The 26222-nt window shown below is 39.6% G+C and overlaps 1 protein-coding gene and 1 long non-coding RNA gene across 2 annotated transcripts in view; one reads left to right on the top strand and one right to left on the bottom strand.

Annotated features, from left to right (window-relative positions):
* LOC116737073 (uncharacterized) overlaps nucleotides 1-19603 on the top strand; it is a 48673-nt gene extending 29070 nt beyond the window's left edge. Inside the window, exon 4 of the long non-coding RNA XR_004342729.1 lies at nucleotides 19507-19603. This is a non-coding gene — a long non-coding RNA (uncharacterized LOC116737073). The remainder of the gene's footprint in view (nucleotides 1-19506) is intronic.
* On the bottom strand, nucleotides 15468-25692 carry LOC116737072 (DENN domain-containing protein 2A-like). Its single transcript, XM_032590034.1, has 20 exons — nucleotides 25287-25692; nucleotides 24604-24654; nucleotides 22022-23224; nucleotides 21811-21902; nucleotides 21544-21638; nucleotides 21255-21464; nucleotides 21078-21171; nucleotides 20937-20987; nucleotides 20622-20809; nucleotides 20317-20426; nucleotides 20134-20203; nucleotides 19713-19790; nucleotides 19502-19642; nucleotides 18844-18992; nucleotides 18221-18398; nucleotides 17532-17573; nucleotides 17327-17435; nucleotides 16066-16338; nucleotides 15898-15984; nucleotides 15468-15817 (listed from the first exon to the last, which is right to left on the bottom strand). Exons 1-20 carry the CDS (start codon nucleotides 25319-25321, stop codon nucleotides 15786-15788), a joined length of 3288 nt encoding a protein of 1095 aa, XP_032445925.1. The 5' UTR covers nucleotides 25322-25692; the 3' UTR covers nucleotides 15468-15785.
* Nucleotides 25693-26222: the final 530 nt, after the last annotated feature.

Genomic DNA, 26222 nt, shown 5'->3' with positions numbered 1-26222 from the left:
AGACTCATTTCTATCAGAGATGGTGATTTCAAATTCACCGTTATGCTCTGTTTTCTTCCTTTCTTTATTTTTGTGGCAGCGTGAACTTTTAAACTCTTCAGATTCGCTTTTATGAATAAAACGGACCGCATTTCGAGTTCATTCTTCCCTTTTAGTAGACGCATCAGACTGCGTTTGACGACAAAGCGTCGTGCATGCTTTTGCACCAAGCCGCTTTCACATTTAAGTCTTCCTCTTAATTGTGGCCGGCTCACTGTAATGGCAGACAGCCACAGCCTGGCGAGTTTTCCATCACAAAGCAGCGGAAACCCCATTCTGTCTATTGTTTGAAAGCTCTCCCGACGGCACACCAACCACAGATCTTCTCAGCGCCGCTTTTAAAATGCTCTGTGAAACATTAATAGAAGAAGTCCAGCTCTTTTAATGACTTTCCAGCACATTAGTGCCAGGAAGCTGCTCGTTTTTAAGGCAGCGGTGTATTAGCTGCTGTGTCGTGTTTTGACTGTAACTATCATAGCATTTACTCTAAATATACACATGACATTCTTCTTCCACCGCGCATATCTTCGAGGCATATTTAGGTAATTACTGGAGAGTTTAAAATAAACACTTTTGGCTCACACGGTTTTGACTGGAGGATGGTTCATGGTGTGCATCATAGTAACACTTGAGCCTAGAAAGACCAAGAAACATAAAAGTTCCCCAAAACAAGGTGGACTGCAGTTATAAGTTCGAAACCAGCGTGTCAGGTCTCAAACCTTGTCTCAGCTGGGGAACATTTTTGTTCTGCCACTGGGACAATGTTTCCTCCTAAATACCTCAGTGGACCGGCAGCCAAATGGAACCAAATGGACGTATGACTCGTTTTGCTTTAGAGAAGTTTCCTGGAAATTTCCTGGTAAAGTAACCTACACAGTCCATAAGAGTTACAAGAAATTCTTTGGTGGATTCTGTAAAGTAAACAGAAAATGCCTGATGGGGTAGGTTCTAGCAAAGTTACCTTTAGGTTTTAGTGTAGTACTTTCTATAGTCTGGGAAAGCAACCAGTAAGTTCCAGGGAAATCCAAAGTAATCTCATAGTTCTGATAAAGTACTTGAGAGGTTTTGGAAAAGTAACCATCGAGTTAAATAGTTTGGGAAACTAATCTCAAGTTCTGGGAGGCTACTTGGTAAATTATGAAAGGGTAACCAATAATCCCATAGCATTTCCTGGAAAGTATCTTGTAAATTTTGGACAAAAACTTTTAAGTTCCAGCGAAATATTTAATAGGTTCTAGGCAAGTCGCCAAGTTCCAATAAATTCTCAGTAAGTTTTGGGAGCAAACCTTTAATTGTTGAATGGCACTTGGTTGAGTCTGGAAATGCAAGCAATACATTTCGGAAGAATGGTTGATATTTTCTGGAAAGGAGTCTCAAAGTGAGGGTAAGAAGGTATTTGATAATAAGGCTGAAACGATTAGTTAGATTAATCATGATTAATCGATTACAGAAATAATCCTCAACTAATTTAGTAATCGAATAATTGTATGCAGACTCCAAAAAAAGGTCAGGGTCAAGTTTGTGGGTCAAGTTTAAAACTAAGCAGAAAAGAGTGACCATTAAAATAGAGGAAGAAGACGAGAAGTATTATTGCAGCTAGGATTGACATGTTTTCCGTAATCCAACTCCGAGGACATGCCAAGCAAGCAGAATGGGAAATCTTCTAATAAAATTAACCAATAAAAGCTCCATACTTGGACTGCATGTCTAAAACTATTTAATTATCTAACTGAATTAGCTAAATGTGGCTGGACCTCCCATCCATTTCCTCTGAAACACCTGTATCTGAAATCTGTTCTTCATCATCTCGGGCTAATTCGGCCTCTCTCCCCAGATCCCCAATAACTTTCCGGAAAATGCGAGGAAGGAAGGAGAGACGTGGAGAGTACCTTCGAGGTCAGCCAATAGCTAATGCTATGGTAGGAGGCTGTCACAGCTTGTGGCACCTTCTGATCAGTCCTCTTTGTGAAAAAATGCTTCCCGTTTAATGTTTGTTTACATCCTACTGCTTACATGGGCATTTTTTTCTGAGGTAAACTACAATGGAGGATTATTGGTGGACGCTTTCGGATTCATTTTGCGAGCTCTGTTTTCTGTTGCCGTTAAAACGAGCAGGTCCGAGGCCTTAACCCTCGGGAGGTGTGTAATCACAGTTTAATGAGCTGTGTCAGGATCAGCACAGAGAGCCGAGGGATTTGGTGAGTTTTTGACGAGGCTGCAGGCCTTACCTGTTGGAGAACATCTGGATTTAATGGTAGCAAACCACAACTTGCGAGATTATTTACGCCTCGGGTAGTCCCACCCTGTCCAACTTGCGTTCATCAGAAAGTTAGTTCCCAAAATGCGAAGGCTGCACAACCACCGCAAGGATTGTGAAATCATCACAGCACAGACCGAAGTTTCAGAGGATCAGGTTAATACTTTCCCAATGCACTGCAGCGGCCAACAGGTGAGGGGAGCTGGAAAGTCATTGGGTCATTGTCCTGCTGATAACCCGTGTCCTCGAGCTTAGGGTCAGGAGCTCATGGAGAGACGCTGTCCTTCAGGATTTTCTGCCAGAGAGCAGAAATCATTCCACAATCACAGACGGGAAGTTGTCCCAATCCTGAAACGGCAAAGTAGACCGAGAAAACTAAACTTCAGCTGCCTTGATTTGACTCGGGTTGTTTCGTAACGCGCATCAGTAGGTAGTCAGATGTATGACATGTGTGTATATTAACTTTATTATACTTTATTGTATTAGGATTGCAAATATCTGTTGTTTTGGTAATCAATTAATCGATTGTTCTGATTGATTAGATTTTTTTAAAAATGGCATATTCTGCAGATTTTTTATTTATTTAACCTCAATCCTTTTTTATACAATATTAGAAATGCATCAAAGTCCATTTTTTAAAAAAAAGAAAATGAACAATAATTCCTTAAAATGCAACGCTGGAGCATTTCTTTAGGAAAAAATAACAAAACAAAGCTGCTTGAGGAGTTTTGGCTAAAACATTTTTACAGATAAAGGCGATTTTAACTTAAATGCAAATTGTAAATATATTTTGTACAGTTGTGGCTTATTTACTGCTCTGAATATGTTTATTTGAGTCTGTATACTCCATTTAGTGATTAATTGATTACTGATTTATTTGACAGTTATTTCAATCATTGATTCATTGCTACATCCCTAAATTGTGTGTGTGTGTACATATATGCAGCTCTGGGAAAAAAATTAAGAGACCACTTAAAATGATCAGTTTCTCTGATTTTACTCTTTATAAGTATATATTTGAGTAAAATGAACATTGTTCTTTTATTCTATGAACTACTGACAACATATCTCTGAAATTCCAAGGAAAAATGTACATTTTTTTCAGAAAATCAAATGGTCAGCCCTCAAATAATGCAAGAAAACAAGTTCATATTAATTTAGAAACAATACTAATGTTTTAACTCGGGAAGAGTTCAGAAATTAATATTTGGTGGAATAACCAGGAGGTTTTCAATCGGGTTCAGTGCAGTGGGCTCTTCATTTTTTTCAGAACTGTATATTTACTGATGGATATGCTGTAAAGGAGTTAACCCTCTAAATTTGATCAGCGGTATTATCTATATTAATTTAAGCATTTTTCTGCATGGTCTGCTGATTTATTGAATGTTTTTGAGTCTCTTTATTGTGTACCCAACACTAAGTCCAGTGTGAATACTACAACAGCCCTTCGGCTAGAAGAAACTTGTACATTTGGTCACAGTCTCCACAGCCAAGTTGAGCTGCATTGGTTATGACTAGGAGACCTTTCCCTGCAGGCAACTCTCTCTACCACTAACAGACAAAAGGACAGAGTCTGTATTTGTGCAAGTGTTTCCCATTAGGCTAGTGCTAGACATATTTGTCAATGAGACAACACAAAGGTGGATCTTCAAAATTGGAACCTTTTCCCTCTCAAATCCCCGTAGATCATTGGACATGTGCCTCACTTGTCAGGAATTTATCTGCAGGCACTGAAAAGATGCGTGAATATTCTTGCAACACTATTGTCCAGTCAGTGTTTACCTACATATTTTAATGTCCTTCACACTTGCAGCCATGCTAAGAAAAATAAAATTACGTGAGCAAAGTCATAATATAATGAGAATAAAGTTGTAATATTATGACTTTGACTTTGTCACGTGACTATTCTCGAAATATTATGACTTTATCCTGGTTGTACTTCAACTTTATTCTCGTAACATTTTCAACTTCTATTCAGCATGGTCCTAATATTCCATTGTAAAAAAATATATATATATATTGATCAAATATAAGGCATGGTGGAAGACATGTGATGCTGTTGCTTCCCTTCAAAAAGACTGTTGAGACCTTGTTGGACTGCATGACAACATCAACATATAAAATTACAAGCACAATTACAGTTCTGCTTACCACAAACAGAAATCTGAGCATGGGTCATTATTTCATCTTTCAACAAAAATGATGATTCAAAACATATTGTAAACACAGAAATGGTTCTCGAGACACAAAATGTTCCTTCTTCCTCAATGGCACTCTTAGTGCCATACATAATAATTCCTAATCGGGGGGGGGGGGGGGGGGGGGGGAATCTTCCTCCTCCAATGTAAGATTCATTTATTTTAAGGCTGCTTCCACATCTTTATTAGGAAAGGTAATTAGTTTGAAGGGCACTGTTAAGAAAGAAAATCAAGAATCCTGCAGGATCTTTTTTTATTATTTGCAATAACCCTTTAGACTCTGGAACATCTGATTTGTTTCTGGGAATTTGAACAGGTAACTTACTGTAAAATTAGCAGAAATACAATCTAAACGTTGCAGGTCAGCTCAGGTTATCCCATTGCTTTCTGTTGCCCTCTCCATATTGTGAATGTGGAGACATACGAGCAATCGCCCGCCACACTGAGGATCTACTATGCACTAATTGATTACATGTGTAGAAGTGCGTAACACGATACTAAGCCAGCATACAACCCAAACACAAACCACCTGCTGCGGTTTTCGGCAGAGAAAAGTTTATCTCTCGCTGCAGTCTTGGCCATTCTAACGCCAGCGGTTCAAATAAGGACACGCTGGCCAGCGTCCACCGGTCAATCAATAAGCTCCAGCCTACAGTCCAAAAACTGAAAAGGCAAAAAAAAAAAAAAAAAAAAATTGGCAGAAGTTGAGATTGTGATGTGAAATTAAAGAGAGGAATGCTTTTGGGAATCTCATTTTTCACTGCTACTACAATACAGAAAGCGCAGCCTGTTGAGATTTCAATGTGATTTTTGGCAAAGCAAAGTTTCATAGTGTTCCAATTAATGTTTATCTCGTTTTAAGGGAGAATGTTGAGATGTTTAGTGCCGATCACAGCCAAATCGGCTCATATTTCAATGTATTCTGTGCTCTCTGGCCAGATCCATGCTTATGCATAGCTGCAGAGTATTTTCCAGTTGCTTATTCCTTTTCTTTGCCCTGCACAAATGTTGCAGACAAAACTTCTCAGTGCCATCGAACATCACCAGGCAAGTGATGGAAGCAAACCCAGCGGCGTTTCTCTCTGTTGTGGAGATAAACAGGCAGAAGATGGCTGCCAGACACCACAAACACAACTGTTCTCGTCACTCCCCGGGTGTCGCTTGTGCACCGCCCGCCTACCACCCCTATCAAAACAAAATCAAATTAACCAACAAAAACAAGAGTTTACAGAAAACTTACTGTTTACTGTTCAAAAAGCAGTTTTTTGGGGTTCCCCCTACAGTGCTGTTGTGCAACAGCAATAAAATTATTTGTAGTAAAATAAATAATATGAAATGAAAGGGGATTCCTTTGCACAAGAAGCCACAAGCCGCCATTACAAACTACTAAAAGTGTGATCAAGCAAATGTTCTGGATAACGTTTGATTGATTAATACACTCAAATACAGAATGTAACACTTTTTTTCATCACAAAAGTTTGCTTTGCTACTTTTGTATTTGTTAGGGTGTATAATCCCTTTATGGTCAGATGCTAATCTTTTGTTCTCAATAATTATACTAAACGTTCACATTGCTACGTACGTGGTGTAGTTACTTTTATACAAATGGTGTGTATTCCCTTTGAGTGAGTTTGTGTGTTCAGTGTACCATTTCATAGAAATTTTACATTTTCCCTGTGGAGTAATTTGTTTAATCGCCTTCAATGAATCCAGTTTATTTTATATAATCTGCACCCCAAAGACTCGCCGACATGGAAACAGCTTTTCTGAATCTGTTCTTTGCACACACACACACACCCACGCACACCCCCACACACACACACAAATGCACACACTCGTCCTTGTTAATAATGTAATGGTAAATCTATTTGCCACATGCTAAGGAAATCCACACCGGTTTTTATTGGACATCTTTCTGTTCTCTGAGCTTTTCAAATCATGCAAAAATAAATCCATGTTGAACATATTTACAGCCCTTTTACTGTTAGTGATTTTTTTTTTCTTTGCTTTTTTGTTATAAAAGTGTAACCTGAGGTATTTTCTGACCTTCGATCTTGGATTCTCTGCTATGTTTGACCTCAGCCAATGTGAAACATCTGAAGCAAAAAAAACCCCACACTTCCAGACTTTTGGAAGACCAGGCTACCAGTAGAAACAAATCATTTTAGACACAAACTGAAATGGAAAATTAAAAGAGACACTACAAAAAGCAGCTATAGATTAAAAACTGTAGGAAAAATATTCAGTGCTTGGACTTCTTGGACGTTGTCCGATCATGACGGGGTTTTTCCTTCTCAGAGAAGCAATGTGAGTAAACAGAAAAGCAAATTTAACTCCCAGCCACCTAGAGTTAAACTATAATCCCTGTAAATAATAAAAGTCTTGACTGACGGCATAAAGACAGAATCAATTTGGCAACATTACTGCCAAGTCATTTTCCCTCTTCACAAACTCGCTCTCGTCGTGTTAAACATACCTGTATGTTGCACCTCATTTTGGACACACCTTAAAAACCGTGGTTTGCAGAAATGACACAAAGCACACACAGACAGAGCTGATAATAATAGGAAAACCTATTACTCTGTATTTACTCTTCATAGTGAGCTGTAGCTGTAACCCTGGCTCTTTAATATGCTTTCTTAGACCTCAGTAAAATGTCTTTAAACTGCCATCAAAGGTCACATTTCATGTAGATTATCACTTTAACAGATGGCAGACTTTACAGGAAAGGCCATTAGGATTGTGGACTCCTACATGCACTCATGTTGTTAATTTTGGCAAGCCTGTGGGACAATAGACAGTAGGGTCAAAGCTGAATATGGAGTGAGCAAATACAGGGATATGAATGTGATCACGGTTGTGTTTTCATGTTTTTTGGGTTCAATTTTTCCTCCTATTATATGTGGAAAAGTGAGAGTGGCAAACTATCATCGGTTTTCTTGTTAATCTGTCATAAAAGCAAGATTTGTGGAGTTTTTCTCCCACCTTAGTTGTGGTTCTCTGCATTCCCTGTACATTTCCTAAAGGCATTAAGTACATGTGCATTGTGTAAAAATGCATAATTTTTATTTCTATCTTGCAATTATGCTCTATTTTGTTGGGTGTTTTTTTTTTTTTTTTTCTTCATAAAATTCCAATAAAATACATTGAAGTCTGAGGTTGTATATTTACTTTGACAAGACACTGTAAGTCTCAGGCTGCAAAGTGTAACTTATTGTGGACACTTTTGCTTATTGACTCTATAAGTTGATTCAACGGGAGAAGGGTAAAAATTGATCCGTCATCTGCTACATGTCCGTTACAAATGTTTACAAAACGTTGTCGGCTAATGTCATTAAACACAATTTTGCAATGATGGTGTTTCCATTGAGTAGGAAAAACCGTTAAAGTCGCATGTGAATAAGTTTGTTCACACAATAAGTCATTAAGACATGCCATGCCATCATCCTCCTGCCACTTCCTGTCTCTGGCTTTTCCACCAGTAGTAACATCCTGTTGTTGATCACGTGACTCGTGTGATGCGAAAAAAGTGTTTCCATTGCGGTTTTGTGAAATACACCAAGAAGCAATAATTTTATAGTTTTTTCTAAATTGTTGTTTCCATTAAGCAAATGAATTTTTGTAATTCTAATTAGCGCAATGCCGAGACAAATAGAAGTCAACTTCTGATTAAAAACTATTTTAAATCTAGATCTGTCAGGGATATGATCACTTTAGTGCATACTTGGAAAAATTCTTATTGTGTTGTTCATCCAACAGTCCTGCCCTTAATCAGTCACAGTTATTATGTTGCCCTTGAGGGAAATGGTTCCTAAAAGACGCTGAAAACATTTGAGAGTAGTGCTCAAGGGAACTGTGGTGTCGTAATGTAATTACAGCCCAAATGCACAGACTGAATAGCACAAGAAGTACTTATGATGCTGATCAGTTGTATGGGAACATTGTGGAGCTTTATCCACATGCTATGATTTTTAAATGAGTAACATTTACATTTTTAACCAATTAATGACATTTTTACATTAAAACTAATAGGTCCTCACCATGAGAGTATTGTTTACTTTGTGAGAATGTTGTGAACTATGACCTCCCAAGAGATAAAGTTATTTAAAAAGTGTTGCTGCTTGTGCTCCACATATACTAGGTTGCCATAATGGCAACAAAAATCATCGGTTCTTCTGGAAGTATTTTGAAAAAATATTTTTATTATTGCTTTTGGTCCAGAAAATGAAATCAAATTTTGACAAAAATGAGCAGTTGAGATGTTAAAAATAGTAAAAAAAAAAAAATAAAAAATTATTCATGCTGGTTTAATAAATAAGGAAAAACATTTACAGAACGAATTAATTTTAAAGTTGTTTAGAGCTCCATCTTCTATGAACACATTTTTGATATATTGAGATAACTTCTTTGCAGTCCATCAAACAGATAATGATGCTACTGCTGTGATTTTTTTCTTCTCTTTTTTGATTATTGAATTTCAAAGACGAGATCCTGCAATCCTCCGGCCTCATGAACAATCCTTAAAAAGGAAAGCACCTACCGCAGTTGAAGAAAAGTCATAAGTTCCTCAGAGTCTAGACACAGAAGCCTTAGAGGAGCGATGGCTCTCCATTATGACACTTATAGACCGGACCACCCTGCAGCAGCCTGATAGAGAATTCCCTTCAGCCAGTCCATGTGTGCAAGATTATGTTTGTTCACATCCAGACAGACTCCTCTTCCTGCCTAGCTGTGAAATTATTAATCCTCAGATAGTGTCCCTGTTTTTTTGTTTTTAAATATGTATTTTTAAAAGATAATGTCAGCTGAATGAATGAGAGACGAGAGCATGAGTTTTGAGAGGAGGATATTAACTATTTATTGTAACAAACGGTGGTGCAACAGAAGTGGGGATAAACTTGGACACATCCAACAGACCACATGCAGACAAGGCCGACTGACTCAGCCCTCCGCCCTGAAGATCTCTGTGTGTGGCCTGAAGCTTTGCTGCCCTTCCCCCCCCCGCACCTTAACATCCACCCCTCTTTTTTTTCCATCCAGGGCTCTATTTTTGAGCCTCGGCCTTTCTCCTCGTTTTAAAATCTGAGATTAAAGGGGTGAAAAAAAAGATTAAATATACAACCCACGTTTTATGCATTCAACAGCCTTCCTCCTTTGCTGCTCATCCTCTTTGCGAGCTCTTGGTTTGAATCGGCCGGCGTAAGCAGCAGGTAAATGGAAACTCTCCACTTTTAATAAGCTTTGCTGCACTTGATTTCTTCACAAATGTGCCTTTTCTTTTCCCCGCATTCTAAAACGCTCCATAAGCTTTGATGGGTTCTTCTGTGTAAAATGGTGGATTTCAGATCTTTGGCCTTATTTGTCTGGGTTCTAGTTGGATGCGGAACCTGCATCTCCAGAAAACAAGCCGCACGTTGAGATTTTTTCCACGGAGTCTTGGAAAAGTATTGAAACTCCTTTGAACTTTTTAACATTTTGGCAACCATCTTGTTTTACCATTGAGATGTTGTGTTCAGTACAATGTGCTGCTAGATTTCTGCCACACATTATGTGTAAACTTGTGTTGGGGTCTCTTCTGACCAGAGTACCTTCTTTCGTGTGTTATGGTACTTCTTATAGCTGGATTTCAACCATGGCTTTCTCCTTGCCACTCTTCCATTAAGGATGGATTATGTAGTGCTGGCTAATAATTATCTTGTCAATAAATTCATCCTAATTGAGCTGTGAATCCTACAAAGTTACCATTGGCCTTTACATTCCTTGTCAGATTGATGTTCTCCTTGCCTGGCATGTCACTTTAGATGCATTTCTTTGCGTTATATTCACAATGTTGAGTTCTCTAGCAACTCTCTAAGGCTCCTCATACCCCTTCTTTAACAGTGACTTGCACTTTTCCACTCGAGAAAACATAGCGTGGCACCGCCGTTACACTTGTGAACCAGACTTCCAAGTTTCAGTCGAGCACAAAAGCACTTGTCAAGAACATCTACATACCATACTGGAGCCCAACAAAGTCTCGGGTCTGGGTAATTTGTTCTGCACCGGTTCTGACACTTGGGAGTTACAGCCACCATGAACTAAGCTTTTTCTTCCCCTCTCAAATCTATGCAGATCCTTTGGCTCCAGGGTTGTAGGTGTGAATGTACAAAGAAAAGGCTGAAACAAAATGTCAGCAGCAGACACTAAACTCTCCATTTTGATTAATGGTAAGAGGCGCTTGGCTCCTGCACCTCCGCGCCTTCGTAAATCACACCATGAATCCTGTAATTAGTAAAAGCAACCTCAAGGGAGTTCGAAATGCAAGCTTGCAAAGCCTTGGAATGAGGCCGTTAAATCTCCGCAGAGGATTCTTAATTGAATCGGTGGTTGGTTTTTAATGGGCCATGATGATAGAGTGATTTTATTGCTGGTTGGATGGTTTGAGATGCAGTGTGTTGCACTGCTGAATCTTCCAGCAGGTTCTGACATGTAGGTGGATATTTTCAGAGGTGATGGCTGCAAAGTGTCTCATAAACGTGGAATCCAGTTGGGTAAGAGACACAAGTGAAATGCACTTTGGAGGGAAGATTAGAGTTTCAACAAACTATTATTGTTTGTAAGTGGTGGAGAAGAGTACTTACCACCTGACTGAAGAAACACAAGGTGTGAGAAGTGAGGGTTTAGGAAGTTTAGCCACAGAAATTTACTGATGCAGGACGCAAGGTTCTGGAGGTTAACTCCTGCTGGTTGGGATTAATCAGACCTATAATTACCGGTTAACTAACTTTCTTGAAATCACAGCCAGGTGCTTGGCAGGAAACGAGGTATGACTATATGAGGTCTGGGGTTCAGACATCTGCACATAGTCCACACAAATCCACAAGCAGAACAATAACACATTCAGGCTCCAACAGCACGAGCAAGCTGATCAAACATTTCAGCTGCAGTCAGTTCACCTCACTCATCACATCCATTCATCTTCCTGAAATGACTTCTGCACTGCAGCTTCTTTCCCAATCGAGGAGCAATTCAGGGATTTTCACATTTGTAACTCTGACAGCCTTACTGAAGGTGGATGTGTTGAGTTGTGTTGTGAAACCTTTGCTTTTCTTCTTAAGCTCTTATAGATTGCACTCCTCATGTTGGAAATGTTTTATTAAATAAATATATGTTAGAGCTGTTGCTGCTGTAAAAACTTGGATTTAGGTTTAAATACAAATCAAATGTGAGTGTGGGCTGTATAAGACACAATTTTTACTTATTAATATTTGAACTGAAGACTAGGTTGTAACGTTTGAATTTTGCATTTAAGTTCTTATTGGTATTTCTTGTTTTGTCATTCTCACATTTACCCAAATCCGGCTTTTTCATAGCAGTCTGATTCCCATCTTTTCAACCCCCCAAAAAAATCCGATTTGTGGCCGTCACATATAGTTATTCCGGATACGTATACGATTGTTTTCAAAGTGTCATTGATGATATAAAAATCGTCAATGACGTAAATAAGAAGAAGCCAGACGCACGTAAGTGATACCTTAAAATTATAATTATAAAATTATGAAAGAAGTCTGTGTCAGTGAAGCACATCACAGTCTGACTTCCAAACAGACTTCTCTACAAAAATTGTACTCAGTACTCTATAAAAGTCTACTGCTATTAGTTGTGCTTTTTCATTAGTTCCCTTCATCTTGTTATGATCTTGTGATGATACTGTCAGCTCCCATTGCTCAATAACTTTTAATTAGCTGTTAATAACTTATCCCTGGGTTATAAATATGATGCCGGGCAATCACTTTGCCCTTGTCAACAATGAAAGTAAAAGACTAAAACAACTGGAAGTACCAGGTGGGAAGAAAGTTATCTTGCCTCTGATGGAGATGCTGTGGATGATAAATAAAAAAATTAAAGCTCACATTTCAAGAAGTGCTACAAATTTTTACCTGTGGCTCGAATAAATATGGTGGGCACTGAAGCCGCATTATTTAGAAACCAGTTAAGAGAGTCCAACCTCGTATCCCCTCTTCACTATACCGGAGTCAAATTCCCTCATTAGCATGTCTTGACCTGGTAATCACCTAATTAAGTTCAGGTCTGTTGAAGAAGAAATGCCTCTAAAAGTTGCACCATAGTTTCTCTCCGGGACTAGAGCTGGGCACCCCTGCGGTAAGCTAACTGTTTTTGTGTCAACTCGTGCTACTTAATACATTCTCGGTCTTATCATCAATATTACAGGTAATACAGGTTATTTATTCAATCAAAGAATCACAACAGGAGGTTTTGTTCAAATTCAGCTGTTCAGAGTAGCGTCTAAGATATAAATGAGCTGTTTGAAGCTAACAATATGAACTGTTTTTAAGCTAACCTCTTTTAGCTGCTTCTCTTATCTGGTACAGACTGCGTACAGCATATACAGTTCCAAATAAATGTGGCATGGTGCGAAGTTAATCTTACCCTCTCATATTTTAAGCCATGAGTCGCTTAAGCCAAGCAGCAAATGCTACAATGAATCTCTTCGTTTGACTCTATACATCTCTAAAACCCACTATCATTTCACTGTTACAGCTTTTTGTGATCTCATTTGTCAGCCAGAGAGGCAAAGATGTGACAGCTAATATAATTTCTCTGTTAATATGCAGTACAGACCAAAAGTTTGGACACACCTTTCTAATTCAATGGGTTTTCTTTATTTTCATGACTATTTATAAGGCAAAAAATCCCACTTATTAACCTGACAGGGCACACCTATGAAGTGAAAACCATTTCAGGTGACTACCTCTTGAAGCTCATCAAGAAAATGCAGAGTGTGTGCAAAGCAGTAATCACAGCAAAAGGTTGCTACTTTGAAGAAACTAGAATATAAGGGGTATTTTCAGTTGTTTTACACTTTTTTGTTTAGTGCATATTTCCACATGTTATTCATAGTTTTGATGCCTTCAGTGTGAATCTACAATGTCAATAGTCATGAAAATAAAGGAAACTCATTGAATTAAAAGGTGTGTCCAAACTTTTGGTCTGTACTGGTATGTTAGCCCAAAAAAGCTGCACACTAAAGCTAGCTTATACAGAACTTCTAGCAAGGAGCAAATCCCTTAACCAATAGGAGGCCACGCAATCTACAAGCAAAAAGTCAAAAGTGATACTGTGAATAATTAGAAGTTGGCATGAAATAGCTGGAAGATCATTTCTAGTGTGAAGATAATAAGCAAGGTGTGTAACTTTAAAGAACATTCTCTTAATTTATCGCTTTTCAGTAGTTGGTACATTCAGCCAATAAATATATTTTTATCCATGGTGAGCAATTTGAAGTTGTAAATTAGTTTTATCCCATGACATGAAGAAGTCCAAGTTTGTTCATGTTTAGAAACAATTAACACTAATGACAAACAGGTAAAGGAACTAAAGGTATAGTTAAACACAGATATTGAACATCTATTTTTAGAAAAGGTATTAAACCATGTTTCTTGAGTTGGTTTTCAAAGTTGATCAGTTTTATTTTTGCCAACTTTCCATTCTTAAATGTTGTCATATTTAAACTTTAATTCCCCTAAAAGATTTATTTCTTAATTTGACAAGACTTGATTTGCAGCTTTAAGCTCAGGAATCATTACTTTTATAAGCTAAAATGAGGATGACTAGATTGAGACCAAACCACTTTTGACATAAAAGCTTAGTGGGGGGGAAAAAAGTAAAAAATGTGGCTGCGGTAAAAAAATTCTGTTTTTTTTTTTACATGCAACCCAAAATTTGGATAATTGCCAGTAATGCAGTACAGTAAATACAAGTTTCAAGTAACTTATCTGAATTTTTTTGTTTTTTCACTTAACTGACTTGCAGTAAATGACTGAAAAACAATCCATGCGCCGTGAAGGACAGATTATCATAACGGAATTTCACAAAATACAAAAACTATTTAGTCTGCTTTGTGTATGTTTTGTTTGATGAGATCAAAAGAGAAACTCAAGTGATCAATTGGCATTAACAAATTTGATAGCAGATGAGTCTCTGGGGATTTTGTTGTGGCAATAGAGTATTATAGTCTGCTCTGGTTCTCATTACAAACCACTTTAATATATTTCATTGTTTCCATTTTTCCTCAAATTCATGTGGTGTTTTCAGAAATGTTATTAGCTTTGGAGTTCTTGTACAGGATGTGCCTTTGAGGACTTGCACTTTTCCACTCGAGAATTTAAAAACAGGGGAATTGGGAGAAAAATACAAAAGCGTTCTTGAAACAGATCTGATCATTTGGCTTATGTAGTGTCACTAGAAGAGAAGGCACAGTGAATCTTGGTTTTGAAGGTAGATGTGACCTTGATTTAACCTCTGTTAGATATTTTCTTCTGTGGTTCACTGGAGTCCCACAGCCATAGAAATATGTCATTTATCAGTCTGGAAAGGGTTACAATAATTTAGGTTCCTGTCTTAAACTTCTATAAACCAGGATGCGTTGCTTTACGAGACCTTTTTGCCTACTTCATGATGTCAGAAAGTAATGTCTTGACTCTCTACTCAGGAATCCTCAACAGGCACTAACCAGGCATATGCCTTTATTTTAAACAATGCACTACTTATCCTTTGCTTTGCAGATGTGTTATGTGCTCATACTGACACTGAATGCCGTCTTTCCTGTGGGGTTTATATCCGTTTCGTTTCTATGATTAAAAGAACCAAGCAGTGAATCTTTTACCAACAACTCCACGCTGATGTTCATCACAGTCAAAAATGCAAAAGATCCTCAACTACATTAAAATAGTAGAAAAGGACACTGATACATTTATACTGGTATACAAACATATACACCCCCCCGCCCCCAAGAATGTAGTTTTTGTTTGACCTGAAGTAATTTAATCAATTTTCCAAACAAAAATATAGAAAGACACAAATATTATGGCCATAAAGAAACCTGAAGGATTTTCAGAGCAGCATGCAGGTTTGTCATTTTCTTCTCTCTAATACAGCCCCCTGCTGGAAACAGTAGAAAAAAACTACAAACATAAAGTCAAACCATTGTTTTATTTCGTCATCAGCATACTGCACAATGCCAAAAAAGATGGCACCATATACATTCCCATTTGAAAATCTCCCAACCCAGATCTGAAATATTTATATAAATCCTTAGTTCCAGGTGTCGTCATCTTTCCAGATACAAACCTGCTTTTAAATGGTTCACCAACTTTTCAGTCAAAGTGTCTCTAGGCATTCTTGAAGCTTTTAACCTCACTGGTCAAAAGTTCTCAAAAAACAGGACAAGTTCCAAGAAATATCCTTGAGCTTCTAATCAGGATCTTCTTCTTTTGTTTGTTGTCTCTTCATTATCTCTTAGAAAGAAATTTCATTCTGTTTCCTGGAGGAATCAAAAAAGAATAATTTAAGGTGGGACTGAGTCAACATCTTGTTAAGCTAACTGATCCGAATCATTCTTACCCAATCCTTTGAGAAATCTGTTGACCCTCCGGTGTTCATTCTCATTGATGGAATCCAAATACTCCTGCACTCTCACTTCAAACAGTCCTGTTAATAACGGGGAGGGTCAAAATCATCAACATTCACTCAATCTCCCAAACCCGAAGCCCCTCTTTCTCCTTTTGGTACCTCTCAGAGCTTGCCGATGGAGCTCTCTCTCCTGGATAAACCAGCCAAACATTTGGGTCTCCATGAAGACCTCCAAGAAGCGGCGCACGGTCTTGGAAGGGATCGCTTTCCGGAACCCCTCGCGTTGGAACGCGCAGGAAGCGGGAGAGGACGACGAAGAGGAGGAATATCCGTCTTCACGTTCGGCGGTAATGAACAGCGGATAGTGTCCAACTAACTCCACAAAGAAGCGGACAAAGGCCTCAGACACAACGGTGCTAAGATGACCAGTGTCTAAAAAGACAAAGAGGTGGATTTTCATCAACCAGTCCATCCACCTTTTCAGTCTAATAAAACTCAAGGGCTCCCAAACTTTTCCACGCCATCACCCCTTCAATAGCATTACCTTCTGGTCAGGAACCCCCTTTGCAAACACATAGACAATGCTACAAAACATCTAAAGAAACATCAACTTTTTCCTCCACTTTTTATGCTCTATTCAATAATTTATGCATTCTTAAATAAAAACCTTTTGATTTTAGTTGGCCATGAGTTCAAAGAGGGTTTTTTTTCTAATTTTGAATATATGGTTTCTGTTTAACTTCAAGTATTTCTCATAGAAATGTGTGTAATCACAAATGGGTTTCAACCGAAATCAGAGGCATATTTAAGTTATGTTTTGGGGGAAAGTCGTGAACGGTTAATATTTTACCTGCAGTAGCTCTTGGCCCTATTCATTCATTACACATTTAGATTGGTGGTTCTGGTCAGAGTGCCTGAAGCAAATTTTCAATGAATGCTAATTTATTGATTGTTTTTTGCACTGTCTTAATTTCTTATTTCTATATCAGGCAGGTCTGGGATATTCCCAGTGGGAATAACTTTACGATTGTTTCTTTTCTATTCTTCTGTGTAAAATGGTCTATGATCCAGTTCATTATCACTCTCCAAGAGATCGTAATGAAAACATTGTATGTCTTTGTTCATCTGAGCTAAAAATAGAGGAGTGTACAGTCTTCAAGGTCGAAGTGACTCGTGTGAATGTGCCATATTAGGGTATATAATAGTCACCAAGGTAATAAAGAGACGGTCACTGACTCGGAATGCCCTTTCATTTATCTTAACGGCCCTATCAACAACTTATAACAATGAAACTCCTAACCCAGGACCTGAAGAAGCCTTTAGATTAAGAAGTTAAACATAAGATGTTGACTGCTTGGAGCCTTTTTCACATAATCATACTTTCACAGACTGATCACTTTAAAGCCCTGTTTTGTCTCACCACTGATTGAGTCTGCTCCTCTGTCATTAGCAAGTTCTCTTCTTCTTTCTAGAACATTCTCTAGAGCCGACTGGAGCTTAGAGGGTAGTATTGAGTCCTCATCATCCAACTAAATGTGACAGCAGAGAAAGATGATTATTAATGAGAAGGCCAATGCTGGTCCTGATTCATAAAGATCACTTAAAATGTAGAAATATGCACTCACCTGTCTGAGAAGTCGATTATTGCCTAGATCCACGACAAGAACCTGCACACAGAAAAACTAAGAGGTATTATCTTTGACAAGCAAACATAAAACTGTACTGATAAAAAAAACAAAAGCAAGAATAAGTGTCGGATGCAAAATTTAAAGGGGCACCATTATGTATTGTCCAGACTCATAGCACAATCTAGTAACTGTTACCTCCAGTTGTTATAAAAATGACTTAAAAGAAATTTGGCTTTTTAATTCAACACCTCGAAATTGGGCCTCTGGTTCTTGAAAAACTCCTGTTCTTTCTGAAACTCCGCCTTCAGGAAGTCATCATAACATTGCTCCTCTCAGTACAGCACTTTTATCAGTGCTGTACTGAGAAGTAGCTCTTACACAAGGTGTTTGCTAATTGCTGCTGACTAGTCTGAAGGAGCCAAGTGGGAGGATGGCAGGAGAGAGGCGGAAGCTAGGAAACAACTCTGAGGAGGATCTAGATTTCAAAGCCGGCACTAGATTCATCCAGGAGTTTATACTCAGCTGAATGGTTGCCACGGGAGATTAAAAGATTCCTCAAACATGCATGAAAGAATCAAGGCAATATTGAAGGTATGATTTGATGAGGGAATAACATGACATGATGTAAAGCTCAGAAAAGTCAATTTTACATAATACTGCCCCTTTAAGTTTGCTGCCAGTCTGACCTCCTCCAGGGGAAGCTCGTTGAGTTGGGCTAAAGAGCTGGACAGCAGGCCGACAATGAAAGGGGTCGGAGTGCAGACGATGTCCAACATGGCGGAGGGCAGCACCGGAATGTAGGTGTGCTGCCAGACGAAGGGGTAGAGCAGAGCAACGACTGCGTGGCAGCACTGGGAGAGGGTACTGCAAGGAGAGAACATGGGGTTAAGCTGTGAAATTATGCTGGAGGATTTAATGGAAGAACACTTTTCCACCACTAGAGGGTGCCAAAGCTCAACTCTAATCATGGAAAATCAAACGCCACCATTTCTGGCTTTTCCCAGTGGAGCAAACAAACTGGCCAACAATTCATCCACCAGAGCTCCAGATGTCACTCTTGCATGAGCTCCTAATCCCTAGGATGCCTTACATTTATTTAAAAACATTGCTCTGGACCACCCACAATTTATCCAACTTCATAATGACAACATCCCAGAGATACATTTTTTCCCCCCCTAGGCAACAGTCCCACCAGCACAGTTTAATAAACACTGGAAGGAGGGCGTCTGGAACAAAATCTAATTCCAAAGAGATTTTGCTTGCTGGGAAGCTTGAGGAAATTGGTCGCACTGAACGTGAACGCGCCAACCTGAGCTTATCAGCGGTGAAGATCACTCTTCTCTCCAGCAGCAGAGACCTGAACACGCGGAGGAGAAGCCGCAGACTCAAGCAGGAGAACAGGCATTCAAAGTCCACATGCTCTAGACGGGAGTCAGATGGTCGGCAGAGCTCCATCACCTGCACATTTAATACAGTTTACCATAAATACCATTTAAAACTTAGATTAATAGGGATGTTTCATCATTTCTTTGACAAACTATGTACTTCGGTCAGATCAGATCAAAATTTTGGGTAACAAACACAGCACCTCATGCCCAGTGTGGGGTATGGTAGAGAATCTGTGATGCTGTGGGCCTAGTTCTCTTCCAAAGGAGCAGAGAATGTTGTCAGATTTTATTGCATTATGGATTCTCTAGGATATCAGGACATTTTAAAGAACGAAAAAAAATCTACTGGAGTCTAAAGGGAAAGTGTAAGTGGGTTCTCCTTGGGTCTTTCAGCTGGATAATGATGCAAAACATATTAAAACATACTTAAACACTATGCAGGAAAAAACTAAAACAATACACTTCCACTCAATCTGCTTAAAGTAACTTGCATACAAAGATGGATTATCACAGATTTGATGGAAGTTCATTGAAAGGCATTTCTTAATGTTCTGTGTGTGTTTTGTCATCTTGTCTCACCTCAGTGCCAGAACCAGGGAGAAAGGTTTTGATGTTGATGGTTCTTCCTGGAGCTGGAAACTGGGCTTCCATGATGGCTCTCATAAATGGCTGGACCAGTGCTGGGGAGAGCGCTCGCCGCCTCTCCACTTCATCCAACACCTGCCAAGTACGAACGAACACTAAAGTCCTGCAATGCAGTAGCGTTGGTTCCGCAGTAGCAGGCGTTTACCTTGGAGAACAGGTTGAAACAGCCGAGGTGACTAACGATACAATAAACCTCTGGCAGGCGTTGGCCTTTTCCACTGGGCTGAAACACAGGAGAAAACTCACTTCCATTTGCTCAAAAACAAACATATTTGTCGCATCTTGAAACGTCAAAGGTCATCAGTAGAGCTCTAGACGCATTAGGGTTTGACAAAGTGAGCTCACTCCCTTTGGAGATCCATAAACGGGACCATATGCACACTTTCACATGCAGAGTACGGTTCCCAGTCTCGGACACTTCCGCCTCGGCTCTGAGATGAGCCGTTTTCCCACAGGCACGTCCACCATTTTGGCATGTTTATTTACTCAGCCGACATTTGGTATTCAGCCACTTCCTGTTCAGTGACGTCATTTTTATTTTATTTACCCTGCTCGTTGATATTTACCAGTAAGCGGCGGCAGTATCCGAACCTCCTGCTGCCGTCCTCGCCGGTCAAAACAAAGGAGAACATCTCACTGTAAAATTGAAAATAAAAGCATAATCAGTATAGTTTTTTATTACATTAACTATGATCTACATTCCAGTTTTGTAAGGCAATAAGAGTTGTGTAACATTGTTGTGTTCTCACCTTGGGTACATCTCCACAGGCTCCCAGTTTTTTGCGTCTGGGAAACAGAACTGAGGTATGATCTTCAGCTGATCCTCTGTCTCCCTCAGAAACTTGAAGCTTTGCTCCAACTGCAACATATATGAAAACAATTGAGTGGATTTTCTCTATTCTTAAAAATAAATTTCATCCTAACTCTATAGAATAGTAGGGTCCAGATAGATAATCCAATTCTGTCTTGACCTTTGGATTAACATGAACAAATAAATGCCATAGCTGACATTTTTCCCCCCCAAACTAGACAACTTTAGTGCTTCTCTGCTGACCTTAAGGGGGAACTGCTGTGTGACTTCTGGCATATAGTGGTCGCCGACCTTTGACTTCTGCAGTGAAACAACGAGGAAGTACTCAAACAGCTTGCGTTGGTGGCGCTCCTGATCCAGAGAGCAGCTTCTGGTGGTGGAATCTTTGTAGTGGACCTGTGTCTTTCTCGGCTGCCTCAGGAGAGATCGAACTGGAACAGGACACAAAGATAAGATCGATTTAAAAATGGCTGCATAAAATAATACTTCCTTGTGGAAATATTCATACCTCTTGAGCTAAGAGTGCTTTTGTGATGTACCTCAAAAATCACGCCTTACCTTTTAATCTGTCTTCAACTTCACTCTCTGAGTCGCTGTTCTCATCGGTTACTGTGAACGGAAGCCAAACAATCCACATTGTTGTCCCAATTATAAAAAGAACTCAACTTTAATTTTTCAGAGCAAAATAAACACTAAAACCTCTTCCAGAAATAGTTTCGGCATAGTGATACATCCTTCGCAGCTGTTTTTTTCTGCTCCGACCCTCAAATATACTGTTTATTCTCAGCACAACCTATAGAGGAGGGGAAAGGGTTGAGTTAGTGTTAAGAAATACAGTTTTGTAAAAGTATTTATCCTGTGATTTGTAATGCAGACTGTTGGTATCCTGCGGCAGGTGCGGCTGTAGGGATCCCCTGGGATCCAGGCGCCGTGTTCAGGCCCAGGCGGGGTGGAGGGTGGGCTAAGCTGGGGCGGAGATGAAACGCCTCCGCTGTTGATGGTGTGGGCTGACTGGTTGGATCTCTTCAGATCCAGTAGCTTGAAGCTTCTGCCTGAGTTCTGTCTGAAGAAACCAGGCCTAGATGCCTAATGACAGGAAAGCGTTACGATAACCTCATTTATGTTGCGGCTGCCTTGTACTTTTGTTACTTTTCTGTTTGTGAACCTTTGTTGTATCAGCACCAGGAGATGAGGGGACAGACTGCTGCGAACATTGACTCTCCAACTCTATGTCTTCATATGGGTTCTCATTGGATGAGTCTGCAGAAACAAACAAATGTTTATATAATATTTTTTAGATATGTAGACATGGTGGCATGGCCCTCAACAGAGTTATGTTCATAAATGCTTCTAGAAAATAGAAAAAGTGAAAATGTTCAATCACAAAAACATGTTATAATGGTTAAATGATAAAATGAAGCAGTTGTCTGACCCAAGATGTCTTCATAGTGATGTTCCTGGGACGTGGGGCTGGCGAAAACTGGGCTAGGTGACCTTGTACGGTCTTCAAAGTCAAATGGTTTCCTGTCATAGTTGGCACAAGAGTGCAAGTTATTTAGATGATCTCAATGGATTTTATTTAATACTTTGTTTGACATAATCTTCCCAGAAGCCTCGTTGATTTGATTTCAAACCATTCTTACCTGTTGTTAAGGTACCTGTCTGCCCTAAGTTTCCCATAGTAACCACAGGGGGGCTTTGAGGATGCTTTAGAGGAAATGGATGGCAGCGGAGGGAGGTTCCTCTTCCCTCTCCCCTCCTTCGAACTCGTTCCCATGGAGGCAGTCGCCGGATGTTGAAAGGTACGCTTGGGTTTGGGCACCGGATTGATGGGCAGGGCACCCGGCTCCGTGTACATGTTCTCCTGATCCTCCCTTCCTTCTCTATCCCACAAAGATCTACTCTCAACTGAATCATTTAGTTCTTTCTTTTTCACCTCAACTTTCTTGTCCTTGCCCGGTGGGCTGAAGTAGTTTCCAAGCTCTGCGGGGGCTTTGCCATGGTTCTTCCCCAAAGTCTCTAGTTTCTTGAAAAGAGTAAACACCGCTCTCGTCTCCTCACTGGTTTGTTCTGACGATTTCTTTTCACTGCTCTTTTTTAGCATCCCAACTTGCTGTTTCTCACTCGTTGGTGGAGAACAAGGTCTTGAATCATCACTAAGAGTGTCTTTGTGACCTGCGTTTCTCTCGTCAGCTTTTGCTGTGTTGTCACTGGACCTAGAGCTTGGATTGATCACTTGGGGCTGATTCCCAGGTACATGAGGTGAACAAGGAGTTGAATCATCTCGAGGAGTTTCTTTGTGACCTGTATATCTCTTTGAGGCAGTCTTTTCCCTGTTTTCACTAGACCTAGGGCCACTATTAGCCACTTGAGGTTGTTTTGGCAGTTCATCGGGGGAACAAGGTCTTGAATCGTCACGCGTTAATACATTTTCTTTCCCAAGGTCCTTCTCCTTACTGGCTACTGTCCTGGTACTTTCAGTCCTTTGCTTATCCACAGTCTTGTTGCTGCCGTTTGTCAAAGAGTCGGTTCCTTTAATGCTGGCACACTTGCTCAAGCTACTTGAAGGTAAATGTGAAAGAGTGGATTCTTTGTTCTCCCAAAGAGAAATCTTGTCCTTGATGTTTCCCCCATTGGATCTTGAATGTTTGGTTCTGACGGTGGTGCTGTCGCTGGGGTAGAGGTCACAAACTGGTCTCCTGAAATCCATCCTTGACGAATCTTCTCTCTGGTTCCAGAGATTGTCTAAAAGGGCAAAAGGTTGTCTTTTTGTCTCTTTTACTTTTTGCCCAATGTCCTCAACTTCCACTGTCACACTTTTCCCTCGAAGAAAGCCCAACTTTTGCCTAAACAAAGGATAAAAGCACACTTTTAACTTTTGATTCATAATGAATTGGTCAGTCTTTATATTGTGCCAGAAATAAAATAAATGTAGACTTCTAATTTCTAAAGAAACAAAACCACCAGAGTTTCCTGAACTTCTCATGCGGTCAGTGGGGTGACCAGTCATAGGACGCTCAGTTTTCCTGGTGACAGTGGGAAAACTGAGCCCGAGAGTAAATGCCAGAGGGGAAGCTCATGATCATCTTCTTCTCATCATCTTTGCAAAATAAACACATTCTTGGACTGGGGCCAAATTTTGCTGCACTGTTAAGTTTTAATAAATAAACTAGAGGAAATGGGAAGCCCCAAGTTTAAGGACCTTCTATGGATGGGAGGATTAAAGGCCAGCTGGATGCTTTTCCTCATTTCTCAGGCTTGGAAAGGGAAATGTTTTGCATTTTTGAAATTTATACAGGTTTCACTATTTTGTATTGCCCTGGAAATATGACCTCCTTACAGGCAAAATACTTAGAAACATCATATTTTTGGCATATTTTTTATCTATTCTTTTATAAGAATAGCTAAACAATTTCACCGTCACTGACATGCATTTTGCTTTCTCAGTTTTCCCAAGATCTTTACCAGCATTATTTTCATAAAGTGACTGAGTCAGAAAAGATTTTACCCTTTTTCTCACATATCACCTCATATTCTCACCAAGTTGAATCTATTTAATCTTATATATTGATATATTGAAACTGATATCCACATCCTTTACATGGAGTAATATTTATATAAACAAGCCTCTCTTTAAACTTTTTTTAGTGTATGAAAGTAATTGTCTTCATTTATGCCCTCATTTATTAATCACATTTGGAAGAACAGGTTTCAGGTAAGGCGCACCTTAGATTGATTGGTTTAAATATAGGTTGATAACTCTATATTTAAAGGTCAGTATGGTGATTATTCATACACATGCTGCTTCCTCCACATTTTGCCGATTTTCTTCAATAGCGAGAACACAATGTTATAGTCAACACTTTGCTATATAATTTGCTGCCCTCCACATTGCCTTTAGATGACCATGATTTTTCTGAATCTTGGTCATAAAATGACTTTCAAAGCACATTTTATTGTTTTGTTTTTCCAGGACTATGATATTAGTTTCTCTGTGATTGTCGTTTGAGTTATGAAGTTTTTCGGCTGGTTTTAGTTGCTATCTTAGAGGAGGAACAGGACATTTTTGCAAACTGGGGTCCAGATTTCTGAAGATTTTCAATTGGGGCGACAGTGGAGCAGAGGGTTTGACCCGTAGCCAGTGGGTTGCTGGTTCAACTTCCCACTGGTGAAATCATTTATGTGCAGCAGAGGTTAAAACAATAATCTGGGCCTTCGTACAAACCTGTCGACAGCTGTGTTGATTCTCTCAGCAGTCTCCATGATCACTGGACACCTGCAATAGTCACAGGGTCAATTGTTTTGGACAGGTTACAATAACATAGTGCTCCTAAAATTCAATTTCACAGCATTCCTCTCAATCGATCAAAAGGAGTTGGCCAAATTCAAGGAAAACACCGCTGTATGACATGCTCAGAAATCAATTCCTCTGTTACTTAGTCACTGCACAGGTCAAAAACTAACCTCCTGCGAGGACAAACATGCTCAGCATACTTTCACATGTCTCTAGGGCCAACAATTTAAAGTTCAATGTCCTCCAAGATAGCACTTGGTAATTTCCCAGAACTGTGACTGCTGTTACCGTTTACAGTCACTATGAGCGGAGGGACAGCATGCATCTTTAGAGAAGACATAGAGAAGAAGCACAGATGCATATTGGCATTTTAAAGCAAAAGAGGATTAAGAGAACCCAGAGTGACATTATTGATTTTTACCAGAAGAGTAAAATGTAGAAACGAACCCCACAACCTTCTGCTTTGATCCCATCTTAATCGTTTTTTTGTTTTTTTTTAAACCAAAGATGACAAATACCAACAGTTCACCATCTTTCAACTTGCAAATAAATTAGGAACAATGAACAACCCAAGAACATTATTTCTGTCACCATATTTCAAAATCATTTCTCACCTCCATCCATTCGATAAAACTGTGGCGGGCTGCATTTGCTGCTCCTAAATCCGTATCCATCGGTACGGCGTCCAGACCCCAGTAGTGTTCCATATGTAAAGACAATCTGACAGGCTTCCCAGCTTCACTCAAATCTTGAGCAGATGGTAAAAAGTTTCTCTCTCCAACTAACAAACTCTCCCCCCCCCCATGCCCTGACTCTCTTCCAATCTGCAGCTTTCATTCACCCTCACTCTCCCATAACTCTGAATGCAACTTCCTGCTCCTCTCCCCTCTTTGAGTTGCTGCATGCCCCTCTCACAGCTGAACAAGCAGAATGAATGGCTGTGTCCTGATGCTCCCTGAAACGATTCAGAAGCCACGTTTTTAACCCGTGGCTGCAGGAGAATTTGTTCCATGGGACATGCATCATTAAATCACCTCCCTACCAAATTTGAAGTTTGTTGGAATTTCTGTCCCAGCTGTTCCTGCACTGTGGTTGCTTACGCAGCTGCAGCAGATCAGCCCCTCCCCACTGATCTGTCGTTTAACATACAGGATCTGTTTTTGTTTTAATATTTTTGGTCATTCCTCTTCTTTTTTTCTTTGATTTGTCTTAATCTTTACGTTTGTAATCTCTCGTTGTTTTTTTTTTTACATAGTTGTATTCGGCCCCCTTTATTCTCATACTCTTACATCACCTACTTCATCCACCTTTGTTTAATTTGATCTAAGTATAAATCCATATGTTCAGTGAAGGCTTCAGAGATTTATTAGAGAAAATTAGTGAACAAAGACCAAGGAACAGAGCAAACAGGTAAGGGAGAACGTTGTTGTGCTTGAGTTGTTTTCATAACCAAGAATGATTAATTTGTATTTCCAGATGTGCAAAGCTGATGAGATACTAGAAAAGACTTACCAAAAGGTGGTTCTAGAACCTGCTGAGAGCAAAACACA

The sequence above is a fragment of the Xiphophorus hellerii genome, chromosome 17 (genome assembly GCF_003331165.1).
Source record: "Xiphophorus hellerii strain 12219 chromosome 17, Xiphophorus_hellerii-4.1, whole genome shotgun sequence".
Classification (NCBI taxonomy): domain Eukaryota; kingdom Metazoa; phylum Chordata; class Actinopteri; order Cyprinodontiformes; family Poeciliidae; genus Xiphophorus; species Xiphophorus hellerii.
The sequence above is the reverse complement of the archived record's forward strand: the minus strand, read 5'-3'. Positions and strand labels throughout refer to the sequence as shown.